Raw genomic sequence first — 18,818 nt, 5'->3', positions numbered from 1 at the left:
TTAATAGGTTAACATCCCCTCCTTAATCAAAAAAAGTTACATGAAATTAGGAATATTCTGAGCTCTTCAAACTTTGAGCTCAACCAGAAACATTTGCTAGTTGATTTGAATCATCTTTTGAAAGCTTGTACCTATGATATGATCTAAAATCCATTTGAACTTGCAGGGTTCAAACTTAAATATATTTCAGCATGTTGTCCATTGTTGGACTTTAAATTTATATAATGTGCTTGTTTCTTTGACAGGCCTCAATTTGAGACTTATTTTGTCCCTTTTGAATTAACACACTTTGGGTGCATAATATCTTAAAATAACACACATTGGGTGCAATGAACTTGTATTGTTCATGTTATAATTTGATAAGAACACACATTGGGTTTTATAGAATTGTTTGTTTGTATTAAAATTTGATAAGAGCACACTTTGGTGATATGAAATAACACACATTGGGTATTATGATTTTTTTTGTCCATACGACATTTTGATAATAGCACACATTAGGTGCATTAAACTTGTTTGAAAATGGTATAAACTTGTAAATGTAATGGTATACAATGAATCATTCTAATTGTCTTTCATTTGAACTTGAACCTAGAACTCACTTGAACTTGAATCTGAAATTGCATTCGCTTGAACTTGAATCTGACATATACAAAATATCCTCCCCTTGGCAGATGAGAGGAAATAATTTTAATAACATTAAATTCACTTGAACTTGAATCTAACATATACAAAATATCCTCCTCTTGACAGATGAGAGGAAATGAATTCATGTGATTAGCTATTGGATAAGATACCACTTATTTATCTTCATTACTTCAAATAGATGCAATACATTATTATGTATCAATATCATTATAAAAATTATAAATTTTGCCTCCAATATTAACAAAATCATTTTCTATCACAATAAATACCTTAACACATTTTATCAATTGTTAGTGACAAGTAACTGTATATCTTCTACACCATTCACGTTTCAGATTAATCTCATTTTTCTAATTGATACTTTTGAAAGTCCATCAATGATCCCTTTGTTACTTTATAATATTATAGGATCAAACACTAGATATCTTGAACATTTAACCTAGTAATTTTATAGATTGAAGCATGGTTGATATGTTCATCTCTGAAGTGAAAGATCATAAGAAATATACTTCCTTTTGAGATAAAAAACAAATTCATCAAACTCATCTGACACACTATAATACTTTGAATTCTTTATGCCATCAAATCCACTTCTTTTGAACAATAATCATGCCTTGTGCATATCTTTTTGAAATAATAATACATCTAATTGAATACCTTAGGTAGTGCAAGACAACATATGATGTCAACAAAAATAGCATAGTCCAATGTAATACCTCTAGAAAACCACAGGATGTGTAATAATTTTAGCCACATCTCTATTTTCAAATAGAAATTGATAATAAATAGAGTTTGGTCTTTCTGCCTATCATAAAAAAATCTATTATGCATTGTTATTGCATTTATTTTTATAACTTAAACTGTCTTCACAACTATGTGCATTCTCCTCTCTTTTGGAATAACATATTTGATTCAATGACGTATACTATTCCACAAAGATGTAGAGCCATAAAAAAGGAACGGAGACTAAAAGTACTAAAATTAGAAAAGATTTATATCTCATAGAATATGCATACCATATAATTGAATTTAAATTTAGGCGCCAAACACCATTATAATTTATGAAACTAATGAAGGTTAGAAAGGAGTACTTGCAAGAGATATTTCACAGTCTCTTGTTTTGTAAAAATAATAATAATTATGTAATTGCTTTGACATTAATCATCAAACTTCTTTGCAACAAAAGAGTCAATGAAGCTACTCCCAGAATAAACAATATGATTTAGAAATGACACCTTTCCCCTTGCACAAATCAAAAACTTACATAGTAGAAGTTCATTATGGATTGTCAATAGTTTATCTTTGCAATGATCGATCCAAAAATGTTGTGGATGCTCATTCCTCCTTCAATCATAGATCACTAGATATTATGAGTGACATCATCCATTTGATTGATTTGCTTAATCACAAGAGAACATTAGTCATTTCTCATTCACAATGTATGACAAAGAACTACTCTGATACCACTTGTTAGGCCCAAAAATCTGATGTAATAGAAAATAATGTAAACATAATGGAAACTTTCCTATGTTTTTTTCAACAAGATTCATTACATAAATAAACTAGTCATATAGCAGTTCAACTGCTATTTAATTGTGAGAAATATCAAATTAAATCAAACTTAGTCTCACAAACCTAAACCTAAAAATTTATACTCGGCATTTAAAAGGTTGCTCGGCACATGAAGGTGCCAAGTGCCAGTTTTACTCAGCACTTGAAGGTGCAGAGTGACAGGTTGCTCGGCACTTGAAGAAAAGTGCTCAGCACAGGAAGGTGCCGAGTGCTAGATTACACGGCACTTGCTCGGCACAGGAAGGTGCCGAGTGCCAAACAATAGGTGCTGAGTGAACTCGGCACAAAGAGGAGCTTGGTAGCAATAGATGTCGAGTATGCTCGGCTTCAAAAGAAATTATAACTTAAGAGGTTTCAACGTGAATGCATTCAGCATTAAAACCAGAGAGCCAAAGCTTTAAGCTTTCGACCAAACTTGTCAAATGCAACATACAAGGGAAGATCAATAGATTCAAGTATGCTTGCTTGCTTTCTATTCAATCTTTCATTAAACTATTACAAATCTGGGAGCATTTGGCTTCAACCAAAAAACCCTAAAATAACCCTAAACTGATAATACTTCAAACTTCAATAAACTTTAAACCTACAACTCTAATGGCTGGATACAATGGTGCCTAGAGTAATCACTGCTTCAACAGGACAAATCCAAACAAGAACAAACTCACAGAATGAACAGAAGAGACAGTGCAGCTGTAGGCACAAAACTTCCTTCCTCTTCATTCTTTGCTCAGCTCTGCAACTTCTCTCTGATCTGCTTGATTTGCAAAAAACTCTCCTTAATGAATGTAGAAACATTCCTTTTGTCATATCTTTCCCTCTCATTTCCAAATTCAAAAATCTCACCTACCGCATTCATGTTTTTCATCTGTTCGTCAGGTGGTAGGTGGGCATTTGGCGCCAGGGGCAAACGTCAACGCTGCATTAAGTTTTCCAACATTAACAACTATCAAAACTGAATTGTATAACCTAACTCTATAACTCTAATGATTAATACGTTAGCACAAAAATGGGTCCTGATGAGAACAACTAGGTGATGGAGGAAATGAATGACTAGATCAAAAAGATAAAAGATGAAAAATAGTTTGAATTACTTATAAAATTTGAAGTTACTGACACAGGAGAACAATTAGGAGAGAAAATTAAGATTTTGAAGAACTTCTGTCGCATCCAATTCTGAAGAAAACATGTTACTTGCTATTTTATTGAATGCAAAAAGCTCTTTCACACTACCAGAAATAGATTAGGGTGGTGGTATACTCTGCCCAATTTATCTTGCTGGAAGATGTATTTCTGTTTCTAGCCCTGAGAATGAAAACGGAGGCATAACACTTCGTTCTGTTTGTATTTGTCTTGAAACAACTCTAAGCAATGTAGATATCTAAGGACATGATGAGTTGTTTTTCTTGTGCAAACCCAAAACAAATGAAATTATGCGGGTAGAAGCCAAGGTGACTTTATAATATTCTCAAGAGAGTGGTGTATTGGATCCTATAGAGGGCTCCCTGAAATTTGAATTGACAAAAATGAGTACTTAACAGAACTCGGTGATGAAGGGACGGAGAGTATATGGAAAATAAAAACATGAAAAAGACTTTGAATTATTTATGTCATTTCTGACATCTCACAATTAGGACATAAAGCTATGATTTTTTAGGACTTGGGGGCATAAATTCTGTCTCTATGTGAGCAGCTTTGCAATCATTTTGTGCATCCAATTCTGAAGAATATACGTCAATTGCTGTTCTGCTCAATGTAACAAGCTTTTTTACACTACCAGAAACAAATTTGGCTGGTGACGTATTCCACCCAAAATCTCTTGCAGGAACATGTATTTCTATTTCTGGTCTTGAGAATGAAAATGGAGGCATAACACCTTGCTCTATTGATTTTTCAAACATTTGAAAATCTAGATTATATGAATCTACCCTCTTGTCTCCGACACCAACTCGATCTCTGCTTGCTGGATCATCATGAATTTTACAAAAGCAAGATCCCTCTAAAATACTGTCTGATGCTTTAGTGTCCGAGATATCATGACCATCTAATAAAAGAGGAGTTTTTGAAAGGATATCCAAAAACTCGTCCTCTTCATGTCCTTCTCTTATAACAACAATTGAACCCTTATCTCTCAGCTCATACCTTATCAGTTGTAAAGCAGCAGTCTCTGCCTTCCTTTTCATAAAAGGGCTGCTATATTTTCCTATCCAGACATAAATTGTAGATGGCATTTGTACAATGAAAGTACCTCTGGAGTCTAATACATCTGGGCCAGCACGATCGACTGATTTTGGAACTAGATGTAGAGGAGCATACGAAGAAAAAGGCGCCATTCTATACATTCTTAGGAGAGATTTTGGGCTCAAGGGTTCCACATGCATTCTCCTCTGGTACTCTGATAACTGGCTAGCAAAGCCTATGTTGGGATTTGTGATACCTCGAGCTGATTTCACATACTCAAATGCATCTGTAAAGCTCTGACCTCTACTCCACATGAGATATGCAATTACGAGGGAGGTTGATCTTGAAATTCCCTTGACACAATGTACAAACACTCTGCCTGCTTGTTCTCTTACCTCCTCAAAATAATCAAAAACATCATACAGTATGCTTGTTATGTCTTCCCAGGGCGTGTCTTCCAACCACAATGTCCTGTAAACTAGCTCTGTATTGAAATACTCAAGACATATAAAACCCACACAATTTAGCACATGAGTTATACCATTTTTACGGAGAATCTCTCTGTTTTTTGCAGCTACATCACTGCCCAGATAGATGTGATCTGTAACCATTGAACATTCCTGATCAGAGAAGGAAAGTTTGTCCCTTTCTAGTAGCTTCCTGGCATCTTTTTGACCTCTATGTGTTGTGTAGTTTGCTGAATCTCCAATGTCATCAGATCCCGCTCCAGACAATTCTTCCAAATACTTCCTTTTGATTGAAAGAGGCTGCAAAGGTGGTAGAGACGATCTGTCCTTCATACTTTTCCCTGACCGGGCATTGACTGGAATAACCCTTCAGATATACTTGATTTTGATTCTGCAATCTCCCTAGATAAGTGGATGCTGCAAAATTTCACAAGAATTTGTACTCGATCCTTAGAGCTTGAGAGCAATTAGAGGCAGATCCCCCAGTTGTATTAGGGCATTGGCAATCTCTCTTAGTGTCTTCCACTCCCTCGAAACTTTCTTCCTTGGATTTCAAAAGTACATCTTTGGCCTATTTCCAATTGGTGGAAGAACACAGCTTGCACGGTCGCAGTGGTGAGAGTGAGGGAATTTTACCTTTTGGAGGATTCGAACAAGTCCCTCAATATTTAGGTGTAATTGTCAATTTCAATTCTTTCAGCAGGTTTTTATGATGGAGGTCATCCACAAACAAATTTTAAGTATCTGATAAAGGTCCGCAGTGCTGAAACTTCTTCTACTAAGAGCCAACAGCTAAGAAGAATTTCCAAACAGCTACACCTAAAATTTGATCGGTATAAGTTAAAAGATCAAAACATCTAAATATTCTTTTCACATCTCACGTATAAAAGCTTCTCTATTGCAACTATTGTTCTGAACCAACTTTCTTTGCTAATTTCATTCTGAACATAGCTCAATCAGGAATTCTTCCCGTCAACAAATATTTTTCAAAGAGATTCAGACTTATATTTTTCCCATCATTCTGCGAAAAAAGAATATTTCATATCACTAAAAAGTGGAGAGAATCATTTATAATCTGCCTGCGAAACAAAAGGTTTAAAAAGATATCTTTGTTAAAATATTTAGATGCCGCTTGAAATATTAAAAAAATAGTAAATACAATTTTTAACTATTTGGAGATGAGTGCATATATTGAGAGTGATAAAGAGGACTGAGCAAATTTCATCGCATACCAGGTGACTGTTAGTGTGTCTAACCAAAACTTAATTAGACAGTCTCTGCACTAAATTGTGTAGATGTTGCCCGAGTAATATTTCTTCCTTCAACATTTTCCGATTCATTGCGTGGTCTCATTTTTATAACAGTCAGATCCAAAAACATTCGTCTATTATGATGAATTCCTCAAATCTTTGTTTCACGTTTTTAACGACTTTCTGAAATTTCTGTATCTTTAACGCATTTATGTGATTAAATTTTCCCGATTTTAAGATTAAAAAAGTGGAAGCTAGTAACTAAACAAAATTTAATATCACAATATCTGTCGCAAAATCTGGAGATGCCGCATGCAAATAGTAGAAATGTAAATACTGTTACTTATTGAACAGTCAAAGAGATTCAAATAAAAACATATTAGGTGTATCATGATGAATTCGGGAGATTTCGTGTCTTTAACTATATTTTCTATTTTCAGATGAAGACTCAAGTTAAATATTTCAGATTCGAAATTGTTAATTTCCAGCTAAAAGAAGGAGACTTCAATCATAAGATCCTCGTAAAAGCACTTCTTGATAACACAAATCGGTGGTAAAATCTGATAAAATACTTGTAAAAATAAAAGTTGTAAGTACTCGATTCTTTAATGAATAGTTATTTAACTTTTCCACGGCATTCAAATCGAAGAAAGATTGATTTGTTATCGTGAATTCCAGAAATTTCATGCCTTCCACGTTTTTTTCTACTTTTACGTTAAAGGAAATCTCACATATTCTTCAACGCTTAATCTCTTTGGTACAGACCGAGTTCACAATTTTATGAACAAGATTGAAAACATTAATTTTCATCCAATACCAGGGAAAACTGCATTAGGCTGCCTATCAAACAAAAAAATAATTATACAAAGCGACACTTGCAAATATAAAAACAGTTAATTCTTTTTGCTCTTTACTGAAAAGTCGACAAATATTCCAACGATGAAAGGTACCTGGAAAATGATCGTCCAGCTTTCGTAAGGCAACCTGCAAAGAAAAATTTCAAATAAGATCTGTAAATGCAAAGCATAAAAGGATTTGCAAATTCAAAGATCGTGCGGAAAATATTTTACATTTTCATTAAATCGCTTGTACAGGTTACAACTTCTACAGGAAGTTTTTGTAGGGAAACGAACCGTACTAACACTCCAGAAACTTCTACTGTAAACCTAATTGCTTCAATTGAATATCTAAAAAAACTGTGCATAAATCAAATTTTTTACATGCATAAATACAAAGTGCAACAGATTTCCCACACTTACTAAATTCATGTCGACTCAAAGTTAGCCAGAAACTAGATTTGCAGCGAAAGTTTCCAAACTTGAATCTTGGCAAGCTTGATTTCTGTCGAACGGAAAATTTGTTTTCATTTTGTTGAAAGGGGAAATTTATGCTGAAGCTCACCATAAATTTCCCGGCAAATTCTGAATGGGTGAAAAAAGAAGCAGACTACGCAAAAGACCAGCCGTAAATTTTGGAAAAAGCGTTCATGTGGAAAATTCATGCGTAGGAGGAAGGAAATTTTCAAGAAGCTTAACTTTAACGAAATTCTTTGGAAAGAAATTCTTTAAAATCAATTGTCTGGAAATTGGAAATTTTGAAAGCTTACGTAGCTGAAAGGAACTTACATTTGTAGCCTGTATTTGTAAGAATCTTCCAGCGTGGAAGGCACTACAAACAATAAACAAAGTTAGAAGGGAAAAGAATCTACATAAAAATTACAGAATTTAACTACTTTCCATTTGCTTAACGGCATAACAAATTCAATATTGTAAATTTGGTTTCCCACTCAAAGATACATTATTTTTCAATGGGCAAGATGAATTGTAGTCAATAAAAGCAGCAAAAATACTTTCCATTTTTAGTATGGACGAAGAATAACATTTAAATTATTTTTCATTTTAAGTATAGACGAGGAAAAATTCTCTTTGGAAGATGTGATATTTATTGTAGTACAAAATGATTAATTAAAAAGGAAATTTATATAATTTGTTTTTGGTTACAGATTTTTATTTATTTATTTATTAATAATTTTTTATATTGATTATCATTTAATAATAAAATACAACATTCATGAGTAATATGAGAATAGTCTATTTAGACTACTAAAAGTGTTAGATGATAAATTAATTATCTACATCACTGTCAACACCACCAGACTGCCCATACTTTTCCAAACCTATTCATTGGTTCACCTATCCTTCATTAACGACACATCAAACCAATCTGCCCATACTTTTCCAAACCTATTCATTGGTTCACCTGTCCTTCATTAACGACACATCAAACTTTGTTCTAAGAATTCTATAGCAATTAATATGTAATCCTATAAATGTAATGAATGACAATGCAATCTGTAGAGCCCATATTTGGGTATCTCCTCTACTTTCTCCTACATGTGCATAGTATTTCAACTGAAAGTACATCATGGTGAAATAAATTCCAAATAAGAAAATATATATTTATAATCAGAGATATCAATCAATTCCAAAAACACAACATAGTTTTAACTTTTAGGAATACAACTCAAACTTTGGATCATGTACTACATAATCTCAGATCAGATTACTATAGGAATTGGAGGTAGTAGGAGATACATGTGGGTTTATGAAGACATTAGACTTCTTGTTGAACTATTCATGTCAACAAGCACTTCCAACATCTTGTTTATTCCTCCCTTTACCATTGTCTTTCAACTACTAGAATGATATCAAACTCTTCTTTGTCTCTGACGGTTGTGTATCCATGTGTTATCTCCTTCCTCTCCATCATTTTGATTTCTTCATTCAAGATATGAAGGGAATTTTCTCTCCTTCATTTTGATCATTTTTGTAACATTTAATGCAACATTAGTATAAACGAGTCTCCATAATGACTCGGTAAGTTGTTTGACCTTTCCCTAAAAAAAAAAAAATCTTAATTTTCCAATTGTTCGATAATAAGATAGATAAAAGAATGAACGAAAAGATGTTACATCATTTTCTGCTAGTGAGAAAAGATCTAGTAATAATATTATCAAAAGAGAATTTTTTATTAAGTATTAAACCAAAAAGATTCCAAACTTCTCTGGAAAAGATGTGATCAAGCAACGCATGATGAACAAACTCAAAGTTTCTTTAAACAAAATAGATATTGGGTTCTCTTCATGACTTTTAAAAGTAAATATGTTCAAGAAGAGATGCCATAAAAAATTAAGAGATAGTTTAGGCTCAATAGGGAAATTTCACATGTTTGTAAGGATCTTAATCCACTCCAATGGCTCAAATTAGAGGTTTTATTTGTGCTTGAGATGGTTACAGATATCAACTTTATGTGTGAGGTGGGAGTAAATGTACATGGATTTGACAAGCTAGAAGGGAGTGAAATCAATCCAAAACAAATGGATGAAACATGATTCTTTGGTACAATATTCCTTACACAAAGAATATATACCAAGAACACATTTTCAAGATGGTATAAGTTATTGTTGAGCTATCATTTTGCATGATGTTGAATGATAGAAATCCTTTCAAACTCCTCCCTTGAAAAGATAGTTGAGAATCAACTCCAAGGTTCCACGTGATCTTGCGACCTACTAAAATTCGCTCAATTGAAGATAAATGTATATGTTCACAACGAGGCCTTTGTTGGTTTTAAACAATTTCAGATAATCTATTTGATCTATAGTGATTTGAAAAAGTAGCCACAAAAGAGACATATTTTTGGTATTTTTTGTTTTATGATGAATGTAATTTATTGATGCAACTATATGAATTCCTATTTTAACCAAGTGTTAGAGAAAAAAATAACAAAGATAACATAATGATAGATTAAAGAAAATAACTTGAAAGAGAAATTCCTGATGGACCCAAACCACACTAACAACACGTCTACAAATTAAATCATCAAAAAGATTGGGTAGGAAATCAATGAAAATAAGAGAAACACTTCCTCAATTCCACTCATGCAATTGTCAATGGAACTCAATAATAACGAAAAGAGGTTTTACATTTCATCAAATCACAAGGCCAAGGAAAGTGCACTAATGTGAGACAAGACACTATACAAGAACAATAGGTCATCTTTTCTCCAATTCGTTACGTTAGCAAAATTTGTTCACACAAGACAAACACAAGGACTAAAAGGTCACACAATCATAACAACACAATAAAACCATTGGCTCCATTTTTATTCATGAACACGTATTCAAAAAAATAACACACTTCAGCTAGATTAACTACACTCAAAATGAGAACACCGATAGCATATATTATTGCATCAAAATAACAGTGTGGAGTACATATTACATCAATATATTTATAAGAAATCATCTCCTCCATCTATGTTAGGAGTGAGACTTCTTCAAATGCAAACACATGCTAAAAACTAATAAAACAAATCAAATTATATACAAACTGACTCTCTAAATGGTGTTAAGTAGGTCTCCAACCCTATTTATATTCATTAATGGGTGCATTAGCCTTTACATGACACACAAGAATAAAAGAATTAGAAGATAAGAAGAGTGCAATTACAAGATGATCTAGGAGTCTCTAGAAGCTCTAAAAATGCAAGCTTAACCTTCTCTAGACATTTCAGGGAGTTGAACTACTGTCAAAATGTGTTTCCCATGCATAGAATGCTCTAAATTAGGAACTGGTAGTTAATTGTTGGTGCACTACTACTTCTTCAAAATTTTCAGCACACCTCTATAACAAGTGCACCTATGCACCTTCATGACCGGTTCGAAAAAAAACTAAAATTCTTCTATGTGTCAAAACTGAATTTCCAGCATCTGGGTTTTCTTCCCCTTTGTACCAAGATGATGTCAAGATGTTTTCTCTTGAACTTCTCTATTATCTTTTCCACTTGGGTAGTTTTTGGAAAATCCAAGGCCTAATATTTTTTCTTTACTGATTGTCGATAAATACTAACTTCAATTCAAGTTGTTGCAAAATCTTCAAGATTTGTATCCAACTCCAACAATATCTCTTCAATCTTGAATGCTTGTCTTTTGGCTTCATCTAATGAAGCATCCTCAAATGTTCCTTAGAATTGTTGGATGACTGATTGTGTCACAATAAGCTTGGTCTTAGTCTCATCTTCAAAAATATCATGGCAAGGGGTGTTGTAATACCTTTCTTATTCCAAAAATTGCTCTTGAGTCTAATCCTTAAGCTGCTAGATCTCTGTGTGTAATCCTTCCATTACCTTATTTCTAGCTAATATCTTCTCAATCAGATCATTGAGCTTTTCTAGCTCCTCAATAGTATATACTTGCATATCAGAGCCTGTAGGTCATTCATGTGGGTCTCAACTTCATCCATTAGCCCAAAATATTGGTTCACTATGAAAACCAACTTGTTAGCACCAAACTATATGTGGTGCAATAGGTTCAAATTACACTTCATTATCTAATCACCTTTTTCCTCAAAATTGTCATGCCATTGCTAACATGCTTCAAAAAATGCTTATAGCTATGTTGTCCCTATTCCTATTTTCTCTAATTCCACCAAAAGAATAATCTTTAGATTTTCTAGGTCAATTGGGCGAACAATTTCATCCAGATGACCTCTTAATAGTTCATTTTTCTTCCGCAGTGCTATCAACTCAGACTCAACCCTTTCCATATGCCTGAACACCTCTTTCATACCCATAGTGATCATCACTTTGGTTGTGTCTATCGTGGGTCTTCCCAACATCACCTCCTTGGATTAGTAGTATTTAAGAGTCACATGTTTGGTGTTAGCATGTGGAGGAGGAATGGCTATATGTGCAAGAAAGTCATTATCTTGGTTCTTCATTAATAAGGTCAGTGTTTGCACTTCACCCATAGGTGGCTTAGGCTTCTTGATTAGTTTTACTAATTCCTTAATTCCCTCAGTTGTTAGGTCCAACTACCTCTTTTAGGGAAACATAACCTCCCCCTTCAGTTGTGTTGGTGTGATGCCCATGGGAAACATGTACTTAGCTAAAGAGATTGGTTCTATAATGGGATCTGTGCCCTTATCAGTCCCCCCTAGAGTCTTCTCTTAGTTTGAGTCTCTATTTCTGGTTGGGTTAAGTTTCTAGCCTATGTATCCTAAGGAGTTTGTTGAGGATCTTTAAGTATTTTCCCTTCCTCAGATACTTCATCAACATGCAGCTGTTCTGGTTCCCCTTTCTTGGTCACTTGTTCTTCTTGTTGTGTAGGCTCAAGAAATGGAGTCATTTGAACCTTTATCTAAAAAATCCAAATCCAGAGATGGTGATGGTGGAATGCACAGAGGTCACTGAGGTAGAGGTCAAAATTGATTCTAGTCCTCTCCTAAGGGTTCACTGGTGGGAGTATCTCATATTCTCTCTCCCACCATCTTAGTGACCACTAGCATGAAGTAAAAGTTAGAAAGGTTAAAGACATTAGTTTCTCAAACTTCCTTATCATCTATCTATTGTTTTTTCTCATCATTTGATATCGATACTTGGATAGGCTCCCTTGGAGAAGATGGAGGTATCACTATGGAGTTTCTTCTCCTCTGCTCATCTTTCACCCTAGCAAAGTGGGTCCTTTGGCTTAAGGGGAAAAATTCAATTTCCCCCCTTTTTCTTCATCCTCTTCTTTTGGGATGGTCTCAGCCACTTGTGGCGATGGATTTTTTTCTCTTCTTTATTCTCCTTCTCTGTGTCCCCACCATATTTGATTTAGTTCTTGTCTTCTTTGGAATAGAGGGGGAGGCTTCTTCATCTTTAGTTACTATTCGTGGCACCCTATTCTCTTCTATCTATTCTTCCTCAAATTATTTTGTTTGTAGCTAGATGCTCGAGGTTCTTTGGATGGCTTATGTGTAGGCTTGGCTTAAGGCTCAACTTGTTGAGGTTATATTGGTTCTCTCTGCTTTTGAGTTTTAGGTCATACTTCTTTCAATTGTACTTGTCCTTGTGGAGGTGCCTATGCTTGAGTGTTTTTCTTCTTGGGTCTCAAAAGTATTCTTTTCCTCTCTATACCCTTGTCAACTCCAAAGTACTCAACCTCCCACTCATGTTGATTGCAAGGGGATGGTGGGTTCAGTGAATTTTTAACCCTTTCCATCAATTGGCCTCATTGTGGCTTGTAGAAGGATAGCCTAAGGAACTAGATCCATTCTAAATGTGTTCTTGATCCATTTATTTATCAGCTTGACTATGTGCCTAGCCCAATGATTTACATTTGCATGCTCATCCCTCCCAATCTTAGCATTGATTATGTGTCATTCATAGATTTTATCCCTATTTTATAATAGATCCATGACATCTTTGGTGTCCTTTTCCACAGCCTTAATAGGGATCTTTATCTTCAACACATGTTCTAATAAATATAGATTCATCCTACAATAGTCCCTTATACAAACATCATAGTTATCTATAATGTTCATCCAATGGTCCTCCAATGCATCTTCATGTAAAAAATCTTTCCCTACTAGATATTGTACCATGCCAATTTTATCAAAGTATGGGCAAGGGGAGTTGTATTTTTCCAAGGGATATTGATCTAACTAAGAGTCAAAGGTTACAATTTCTTTCTTTTGTTTCACCTTGAAAGCCCCAGTTGTGATGGAACAGATCACCTATGTCGTCTTATATACTTCTCACTTTGTCATATGCAGAAGTGAGTTTGCTTGCAATCTCTAGGAGGATGAGTCTATCAGATGGCTATCATGGGAGATTCTTTGGGCATGGTAGGGTACCATCTACCCTAAAATAGGAGAAGGATTTGAACTGAATGTAGTAGAAGTTACTTTTTGTATTTCTAGCTACTACCTCTAATGACATTCTTTCAGCATAATCACCTTCAATGAACCTAATTATTGTGAAGATGAAACTGTCATTCAACACCCTCTATTCGACATTTAGTAGTGTGAGATTACTCTTCATAAATTATGGATTTACCACATAGGTCCAATCATTTTCGTCTTACATTATTTCCCTTTTGTAGAGTTCTAGGTAATTTGTGGTTCTAGCTGTCAATAAATACACCATTTATGATGTCATGTAGAAACATGGGTCAACTTTGATGGCTACAAGTTTCTCATCCAAGTTATCACTTAGGATAGTATCCTAATCAATTGGCATCTTTTCCATTCTAATGGTTTCTATAAAGTGGACCATCCAAGTTTGAAGGTGTCCTACTACAAGAAGTGTCATAGCTCTGCTCAAGAAAATAATTGCATATCCAATGTCATCCTCCATATATCCCCTTGTCATATCAACTTTACTGACTCTGCGGCCATTAGTGTTTTTTCAATTAGGAAGGAGGATTGAACTATTTCTTGTGCTTCTTTCAGACCATCCTCATTCCATCATTCTACTTTATCATATGTTATCTTTAAATATTGATCCACCCTTGGGAGATGGAATACTTTATCAATGTTTTGGGGTCAGACATCTAGGACTATTTCTCTTTTAATTCTCTTAATGACCTTCTCTTTAATCACATAGTGTTCTACAAGGGTCATTTGTTGGCCTTAGAATGGTTTTGACATTTGAGTGTCAACACACTTAATCACTTTTTACATTGAAGCCAAGTACACTATGTATGTCGAGCCAAAGTATATGCCGACTTAGAATTCCAATAGGTGTCAAGTGACTTCAGGTGTCAAGTAAGCAATATGTGTCGAGTCACAGTTGATGCCAAGAAAATCAGGATGCTTCATATGCTGAGTGAGCCAAAACTATACATTTGCTAAGCAAGACATAATGTAATAGGTGCTGAGCAATCTAGGATAGTATATGTGCTAAGCACCAACAGTTCAATATGTGTCAAGTAACACAGAATTAGCATATGACTTTGTGCCCTCACAAAATTAGATGTAAACCATATTTTGAGCTAACATAGGAGGAATTTGAAGGATAATAAGGATAAGATCGAATATTTTTCATTTCCTATTGAGAAGGCATGCAACCAATGAGAAAAATGCAAGGAATGAGTGGGAACTTAAGATTCAATATAGATCATAGATCCATACCTAACGCTAAGTCTTCACAATCTTTAAAAGGAGGACAAAATCCCCATTCTAAGTGGAAGAGAATAGTGTATGAGAAAACTATATCAAAATTCAGTGTGAAGTGTGAAAGACTTAGAGGAACAGAGAAAAAATTACATATATAGTTGATCAAAACAAAAGAAGGGACATCATCAGATATTAGATCTCAGTGGATCAAGATCAGAATGAGCAGATCAAATGCCTAAAATCAACAATTGGAGATTGTGAACAATCAGGTCAAAGGTTTCTAATACTCTCTAGCCATTGTATTAGATAGTGAAAATCCTATGTTGATAGGTTAGCTTAACATCTACTTTTTAGATCTTTTGAAGAGGTGACTAAATCCTTTAATAGGGTGACACTTCATGTAAAGTGTTTGTAATTCCTCTAACTAGGTCACTATTGACACAGTGTAAAGCCTTTAACAAGGCAGACCTTTCATAGGGTAGACCATCAAAAGTGGTCAAATAATTATTGTTGCAGTAATTTTTGTGGGTATCATCTCCACCCCAATTTTACCTTCTTATTCCTGGAGGGTTTCTAGGTTACCAAATCTGGTGTTATGTGTGTTGATGCATGTGTTTATTCCATGTTCATTTAATTTTTTTACATGCATATAATTTACTTTCAGTTATTTTCTTTAAAGGATTAGAAAAGGTTAAAAGTGTGGTACTTCTAATTCACCCCCCCCTAGAAGTACTCTTCCCATTTTGAACATTCCAACAATTGGTATTAGAGCACTAGCTCTCACAAGGAGAAGCCTAACAACTTAGAGAAAAGGTCTAAAGATGGAAGTCTTCAAACTTGGGAAGATCATAGACAATTAGGTGATTGATGCGCATCTTGCTCTACATAAAGTTGAGGAAGCCAAAGAAGAATTGAGAAAGTCCTTCAAAAAAAGGGTACAGCCATAGCTGAAAATAACATACACTACAAGAATATTGATACCACACAAGTGTTTTCCAGTGGAGATTCCAAGGAATTTGATGCAGCAATAACATAATTGATAGAGAAAAATAGAGCACAAGCTAAAGAAATTAGAATACTTAAGCTTGAACAAGAGTCACAAGACATAATTCTTTGTGAAGTGATTGAACAAAAGAAGAGAGCCATTGAAGACAAGGTCATGTTAGAAGATGACAAGAGAAATCTTACTAATAGACTAGAGGAAAAGACAATTAAGTTTGAAAGAATCTCAAACATGCAGTTGGACACCTTAAGCCAGATGATGAATTCTCATCATGAGCTAAATATGAAAGACATTGAGATTAGTACATTGAACATACAAAATAATCAACTACAAAATGAATTGAAAAGAGAGAAAGAGATAGTAGAGAGCTTCAAAAAATCAAGTGAAGCCATCAAGCACTTTGAACAATTGTTGAAATCACCTAGATCCAACATTGACACTTTAGGACTTGGTTACACTAGCACTAAGCAAGGAAAATCATCCAAGATTGCAGAAGGAAGGTGTAACCAAGGTAAGAACACTAAACCTACTTGTCTTTTTTGTGGAAAAAAGGGACATACCTCTAATGCATGCAGGAGCAAGAATAGTCATCAGTATGATAAGCCTACAAATACAAGTTTTTCTCACAAGTGGAAAAAACAAGGACATCAACCACATGAATGTAGAATCAAAACCATGAGGACACCAAGATTTGAAGGTCACTGCTACAACTACAAAAAGTATGGACATAGAGCATTTGAATGTAGATCAAAGTCCATGTGGACACCTAATCAGCCTACAAAAGGAAACAACCATGGTCATCACTACAACCGGGATTACAACACTAGATATAACTATCACTATTGTCAAGAGTATGGACACATTCCTAAAAATTTCATAAGGACAAATTTTAGAGGGAATTACAATAGATGGTTAAGTCAAACTACATGTTTTAGTTTCTTGAAAACTGGTCATATCAACAGGAATTGCCCAACAAAGTCAAAAGCACCCAAGATAGAAGTCAACAAAGGAAAAGAGAAGGTTGATGTCAAAAAAATAAGAGGTTAAATGAACAAGACTTGGAAGAAGAAATATGAATGTAGCACATCAAATGGAGAGATTAGTTTACTCAAAAGGTCAAGTGATCACACTTCATCTAACTAAGAAAAAGAAACATGTATGGGACTGGTATGCAAAGCTATATCCTACATTAGTCCCAAAGAACAAAGAAGTACTGCAAGGAATAAATCTGCATGAGCAAAGATGCCAAGTCAAAATTTGAAGCTTTTCCCAATACTACCAAACTATCCTTAGATATCGAGCAAAGCTCCATTACATGCCGAGTTGCTAGTAGAAACTTAGTTGATGGTTGATGTCGAGTTGAGATATGTCAATTAAAGCCAAGTGAAGTTGAAATCTAGTGGAAGCCAAGTAAAAAAAATAAAATGGGATCCAAGTCATGTTGAATCCTTTAAGTGCCAAGTTTACATCTATATGCACAAAGCATTTAATGCTAGGTTTTGATAGGTATAAGGCTGAATTTTGATCATTTTCACATCATTTGAATGTAGAGAAAAGATGAGAAAAGAGCAAGAGAAATTATAAAACAACCTTGGAGCCATTTGCATCGATTGGAACAATGATTCAACATACATTTCAATGATCTAAGGTATTTATCAAGTGCTAAGCTATGTAGAGTTAAAGTTTTTAATAAATTTAAACCCTAGTTCAGTATAATGGCTTCTAGCTCAAGAAACCCCAAAGGAAAGGAAGGTCATGAGGTTAAGGTAGTGAGTAATGAGGTCAAACAACCTAAGTTTAGGCCAATCCCTAAAGTTGCCTATAGAAATGACCAAGATGGCACATTGTCTATCATTCCACCTAAAGTTGTGATGGTACAAGACGTTAGAAAGTGTTATAACTAAAAGATAGGTGTAGTAGGTGATCTAGAAATATTCCAAGCCTATGATAAACTATGTGAAAACAAAATTTTGAAGGACGAATTCTAGATTGTTAAGAAAAAGGGTTTGACCAATCCCCTAGTTTACCCTACTAATTTCAAAATAGAATGGATATGGATTATCTTGAGAAAAATTCACAATGGATGTTTTTGGTTGGAAACTAGACCAGTGAAGATTACAAAAAGGAAACCCTAGATTGCCTAAGAACTTGTGTAGTGATTCCAAAGAAATCATTGAAAGAAATATAGTAGCCAAATGGAATAAGAGGGGTATGACTATTGACACTATAACTGATCCTCTTCTAGATTTTTCTATAAGAATAATATCCCACAAATTCTATCAATCCAGTAGATTGAATAGTGTGCAATGCATAACTATTGTTGTAGCATACAAATTGGTAAAGAAAGATCACACATATGATCAATCAAAACTGATGTTGCAGTAGATAAATGAGAACTTAGGAGCAGCAAGAAGATCAAAAGGTGCTTAATGCAAATTTGGTTCAGTCCTTATGTGTATATTCTTTTATGTCATGGAAGAATTTCCTTCTATTGGAAAGGTGAATTGGAACCCTAACAAAACTACAATTACAAAAATCAATGAGTTCATTGATGAGATGGATGACAACTTTAAGGCCCAAATGACAAGTTATTTTGAGAATTTTAAGAAATCCATGAAGCAAAGGGTGAGAATACCAGTTTCTCTAGTTGAAAAACACATCAATGACATATGCTTTTTGGTTGACATTGATTATACCTATATCTAGGCAATAATACCAAGAGTCAGATGGCTAAGATCATTAGGATATGAGCTTGATA

The 18,818-nt window shown here is 34.4% G+C and overlaps 1 protein-coding gene and 1 pseudogene across 1 annotated transcript; both read right to left on the bottom strand.

The window, feature by feature from the left end:
* Nucleotides 1-3,393: 3,393 nt before the first annotated feature.
* LOC149580216 (protein-tyrosine-phosphatase MKP1-like) lies at nt 3,394-7,099 on the bottom strand. Its single transcript, XM_089813222.1, has 2 exons — nt 7,066-7,099; nt 3,394-5,684 (listed from the first exon to the last, which is right to left on the bottom strand). The coding sequence occupies exon 2, from the start codon at nt 5,196-5,198 to the stop codon at nt 3,861-3,863; it is 1,338 nt and encodes a 445-aa protein (XP_089669348.1). The 5' UTR covers nt 5,199-5,684; nt 7,066-7,099; the 3' UTR covers nt 3,394-3,860.
* The window catches only part of LOC149580215 (uncharacterized), a 94,198-nt pseudogene continuing 82,338 nt past the window's right edge, over nt 6,959-18,818 (bottom strand).

The sequence above is a fragment of the Cupressus sempervirens genome, chromosome 1, assembly GCF_028749045.1.
Source record: "Cupressus sempervirens isolate cs-2001-9-10 chromosome 1, ASM2874904v1, whole genome shotgun sequence".
NCBI lineage: Eukaryota > Viridiplantae > Streptophyta > Pinopsida > Cupressales > Cupressaceae > Cupressus > Cupressus sempervirens.
The sequence above is the reverse complement of the archived record's forward strand: the minus strand, read 5'-3'. Positions and strand labels throughout refer to the sequence as shown.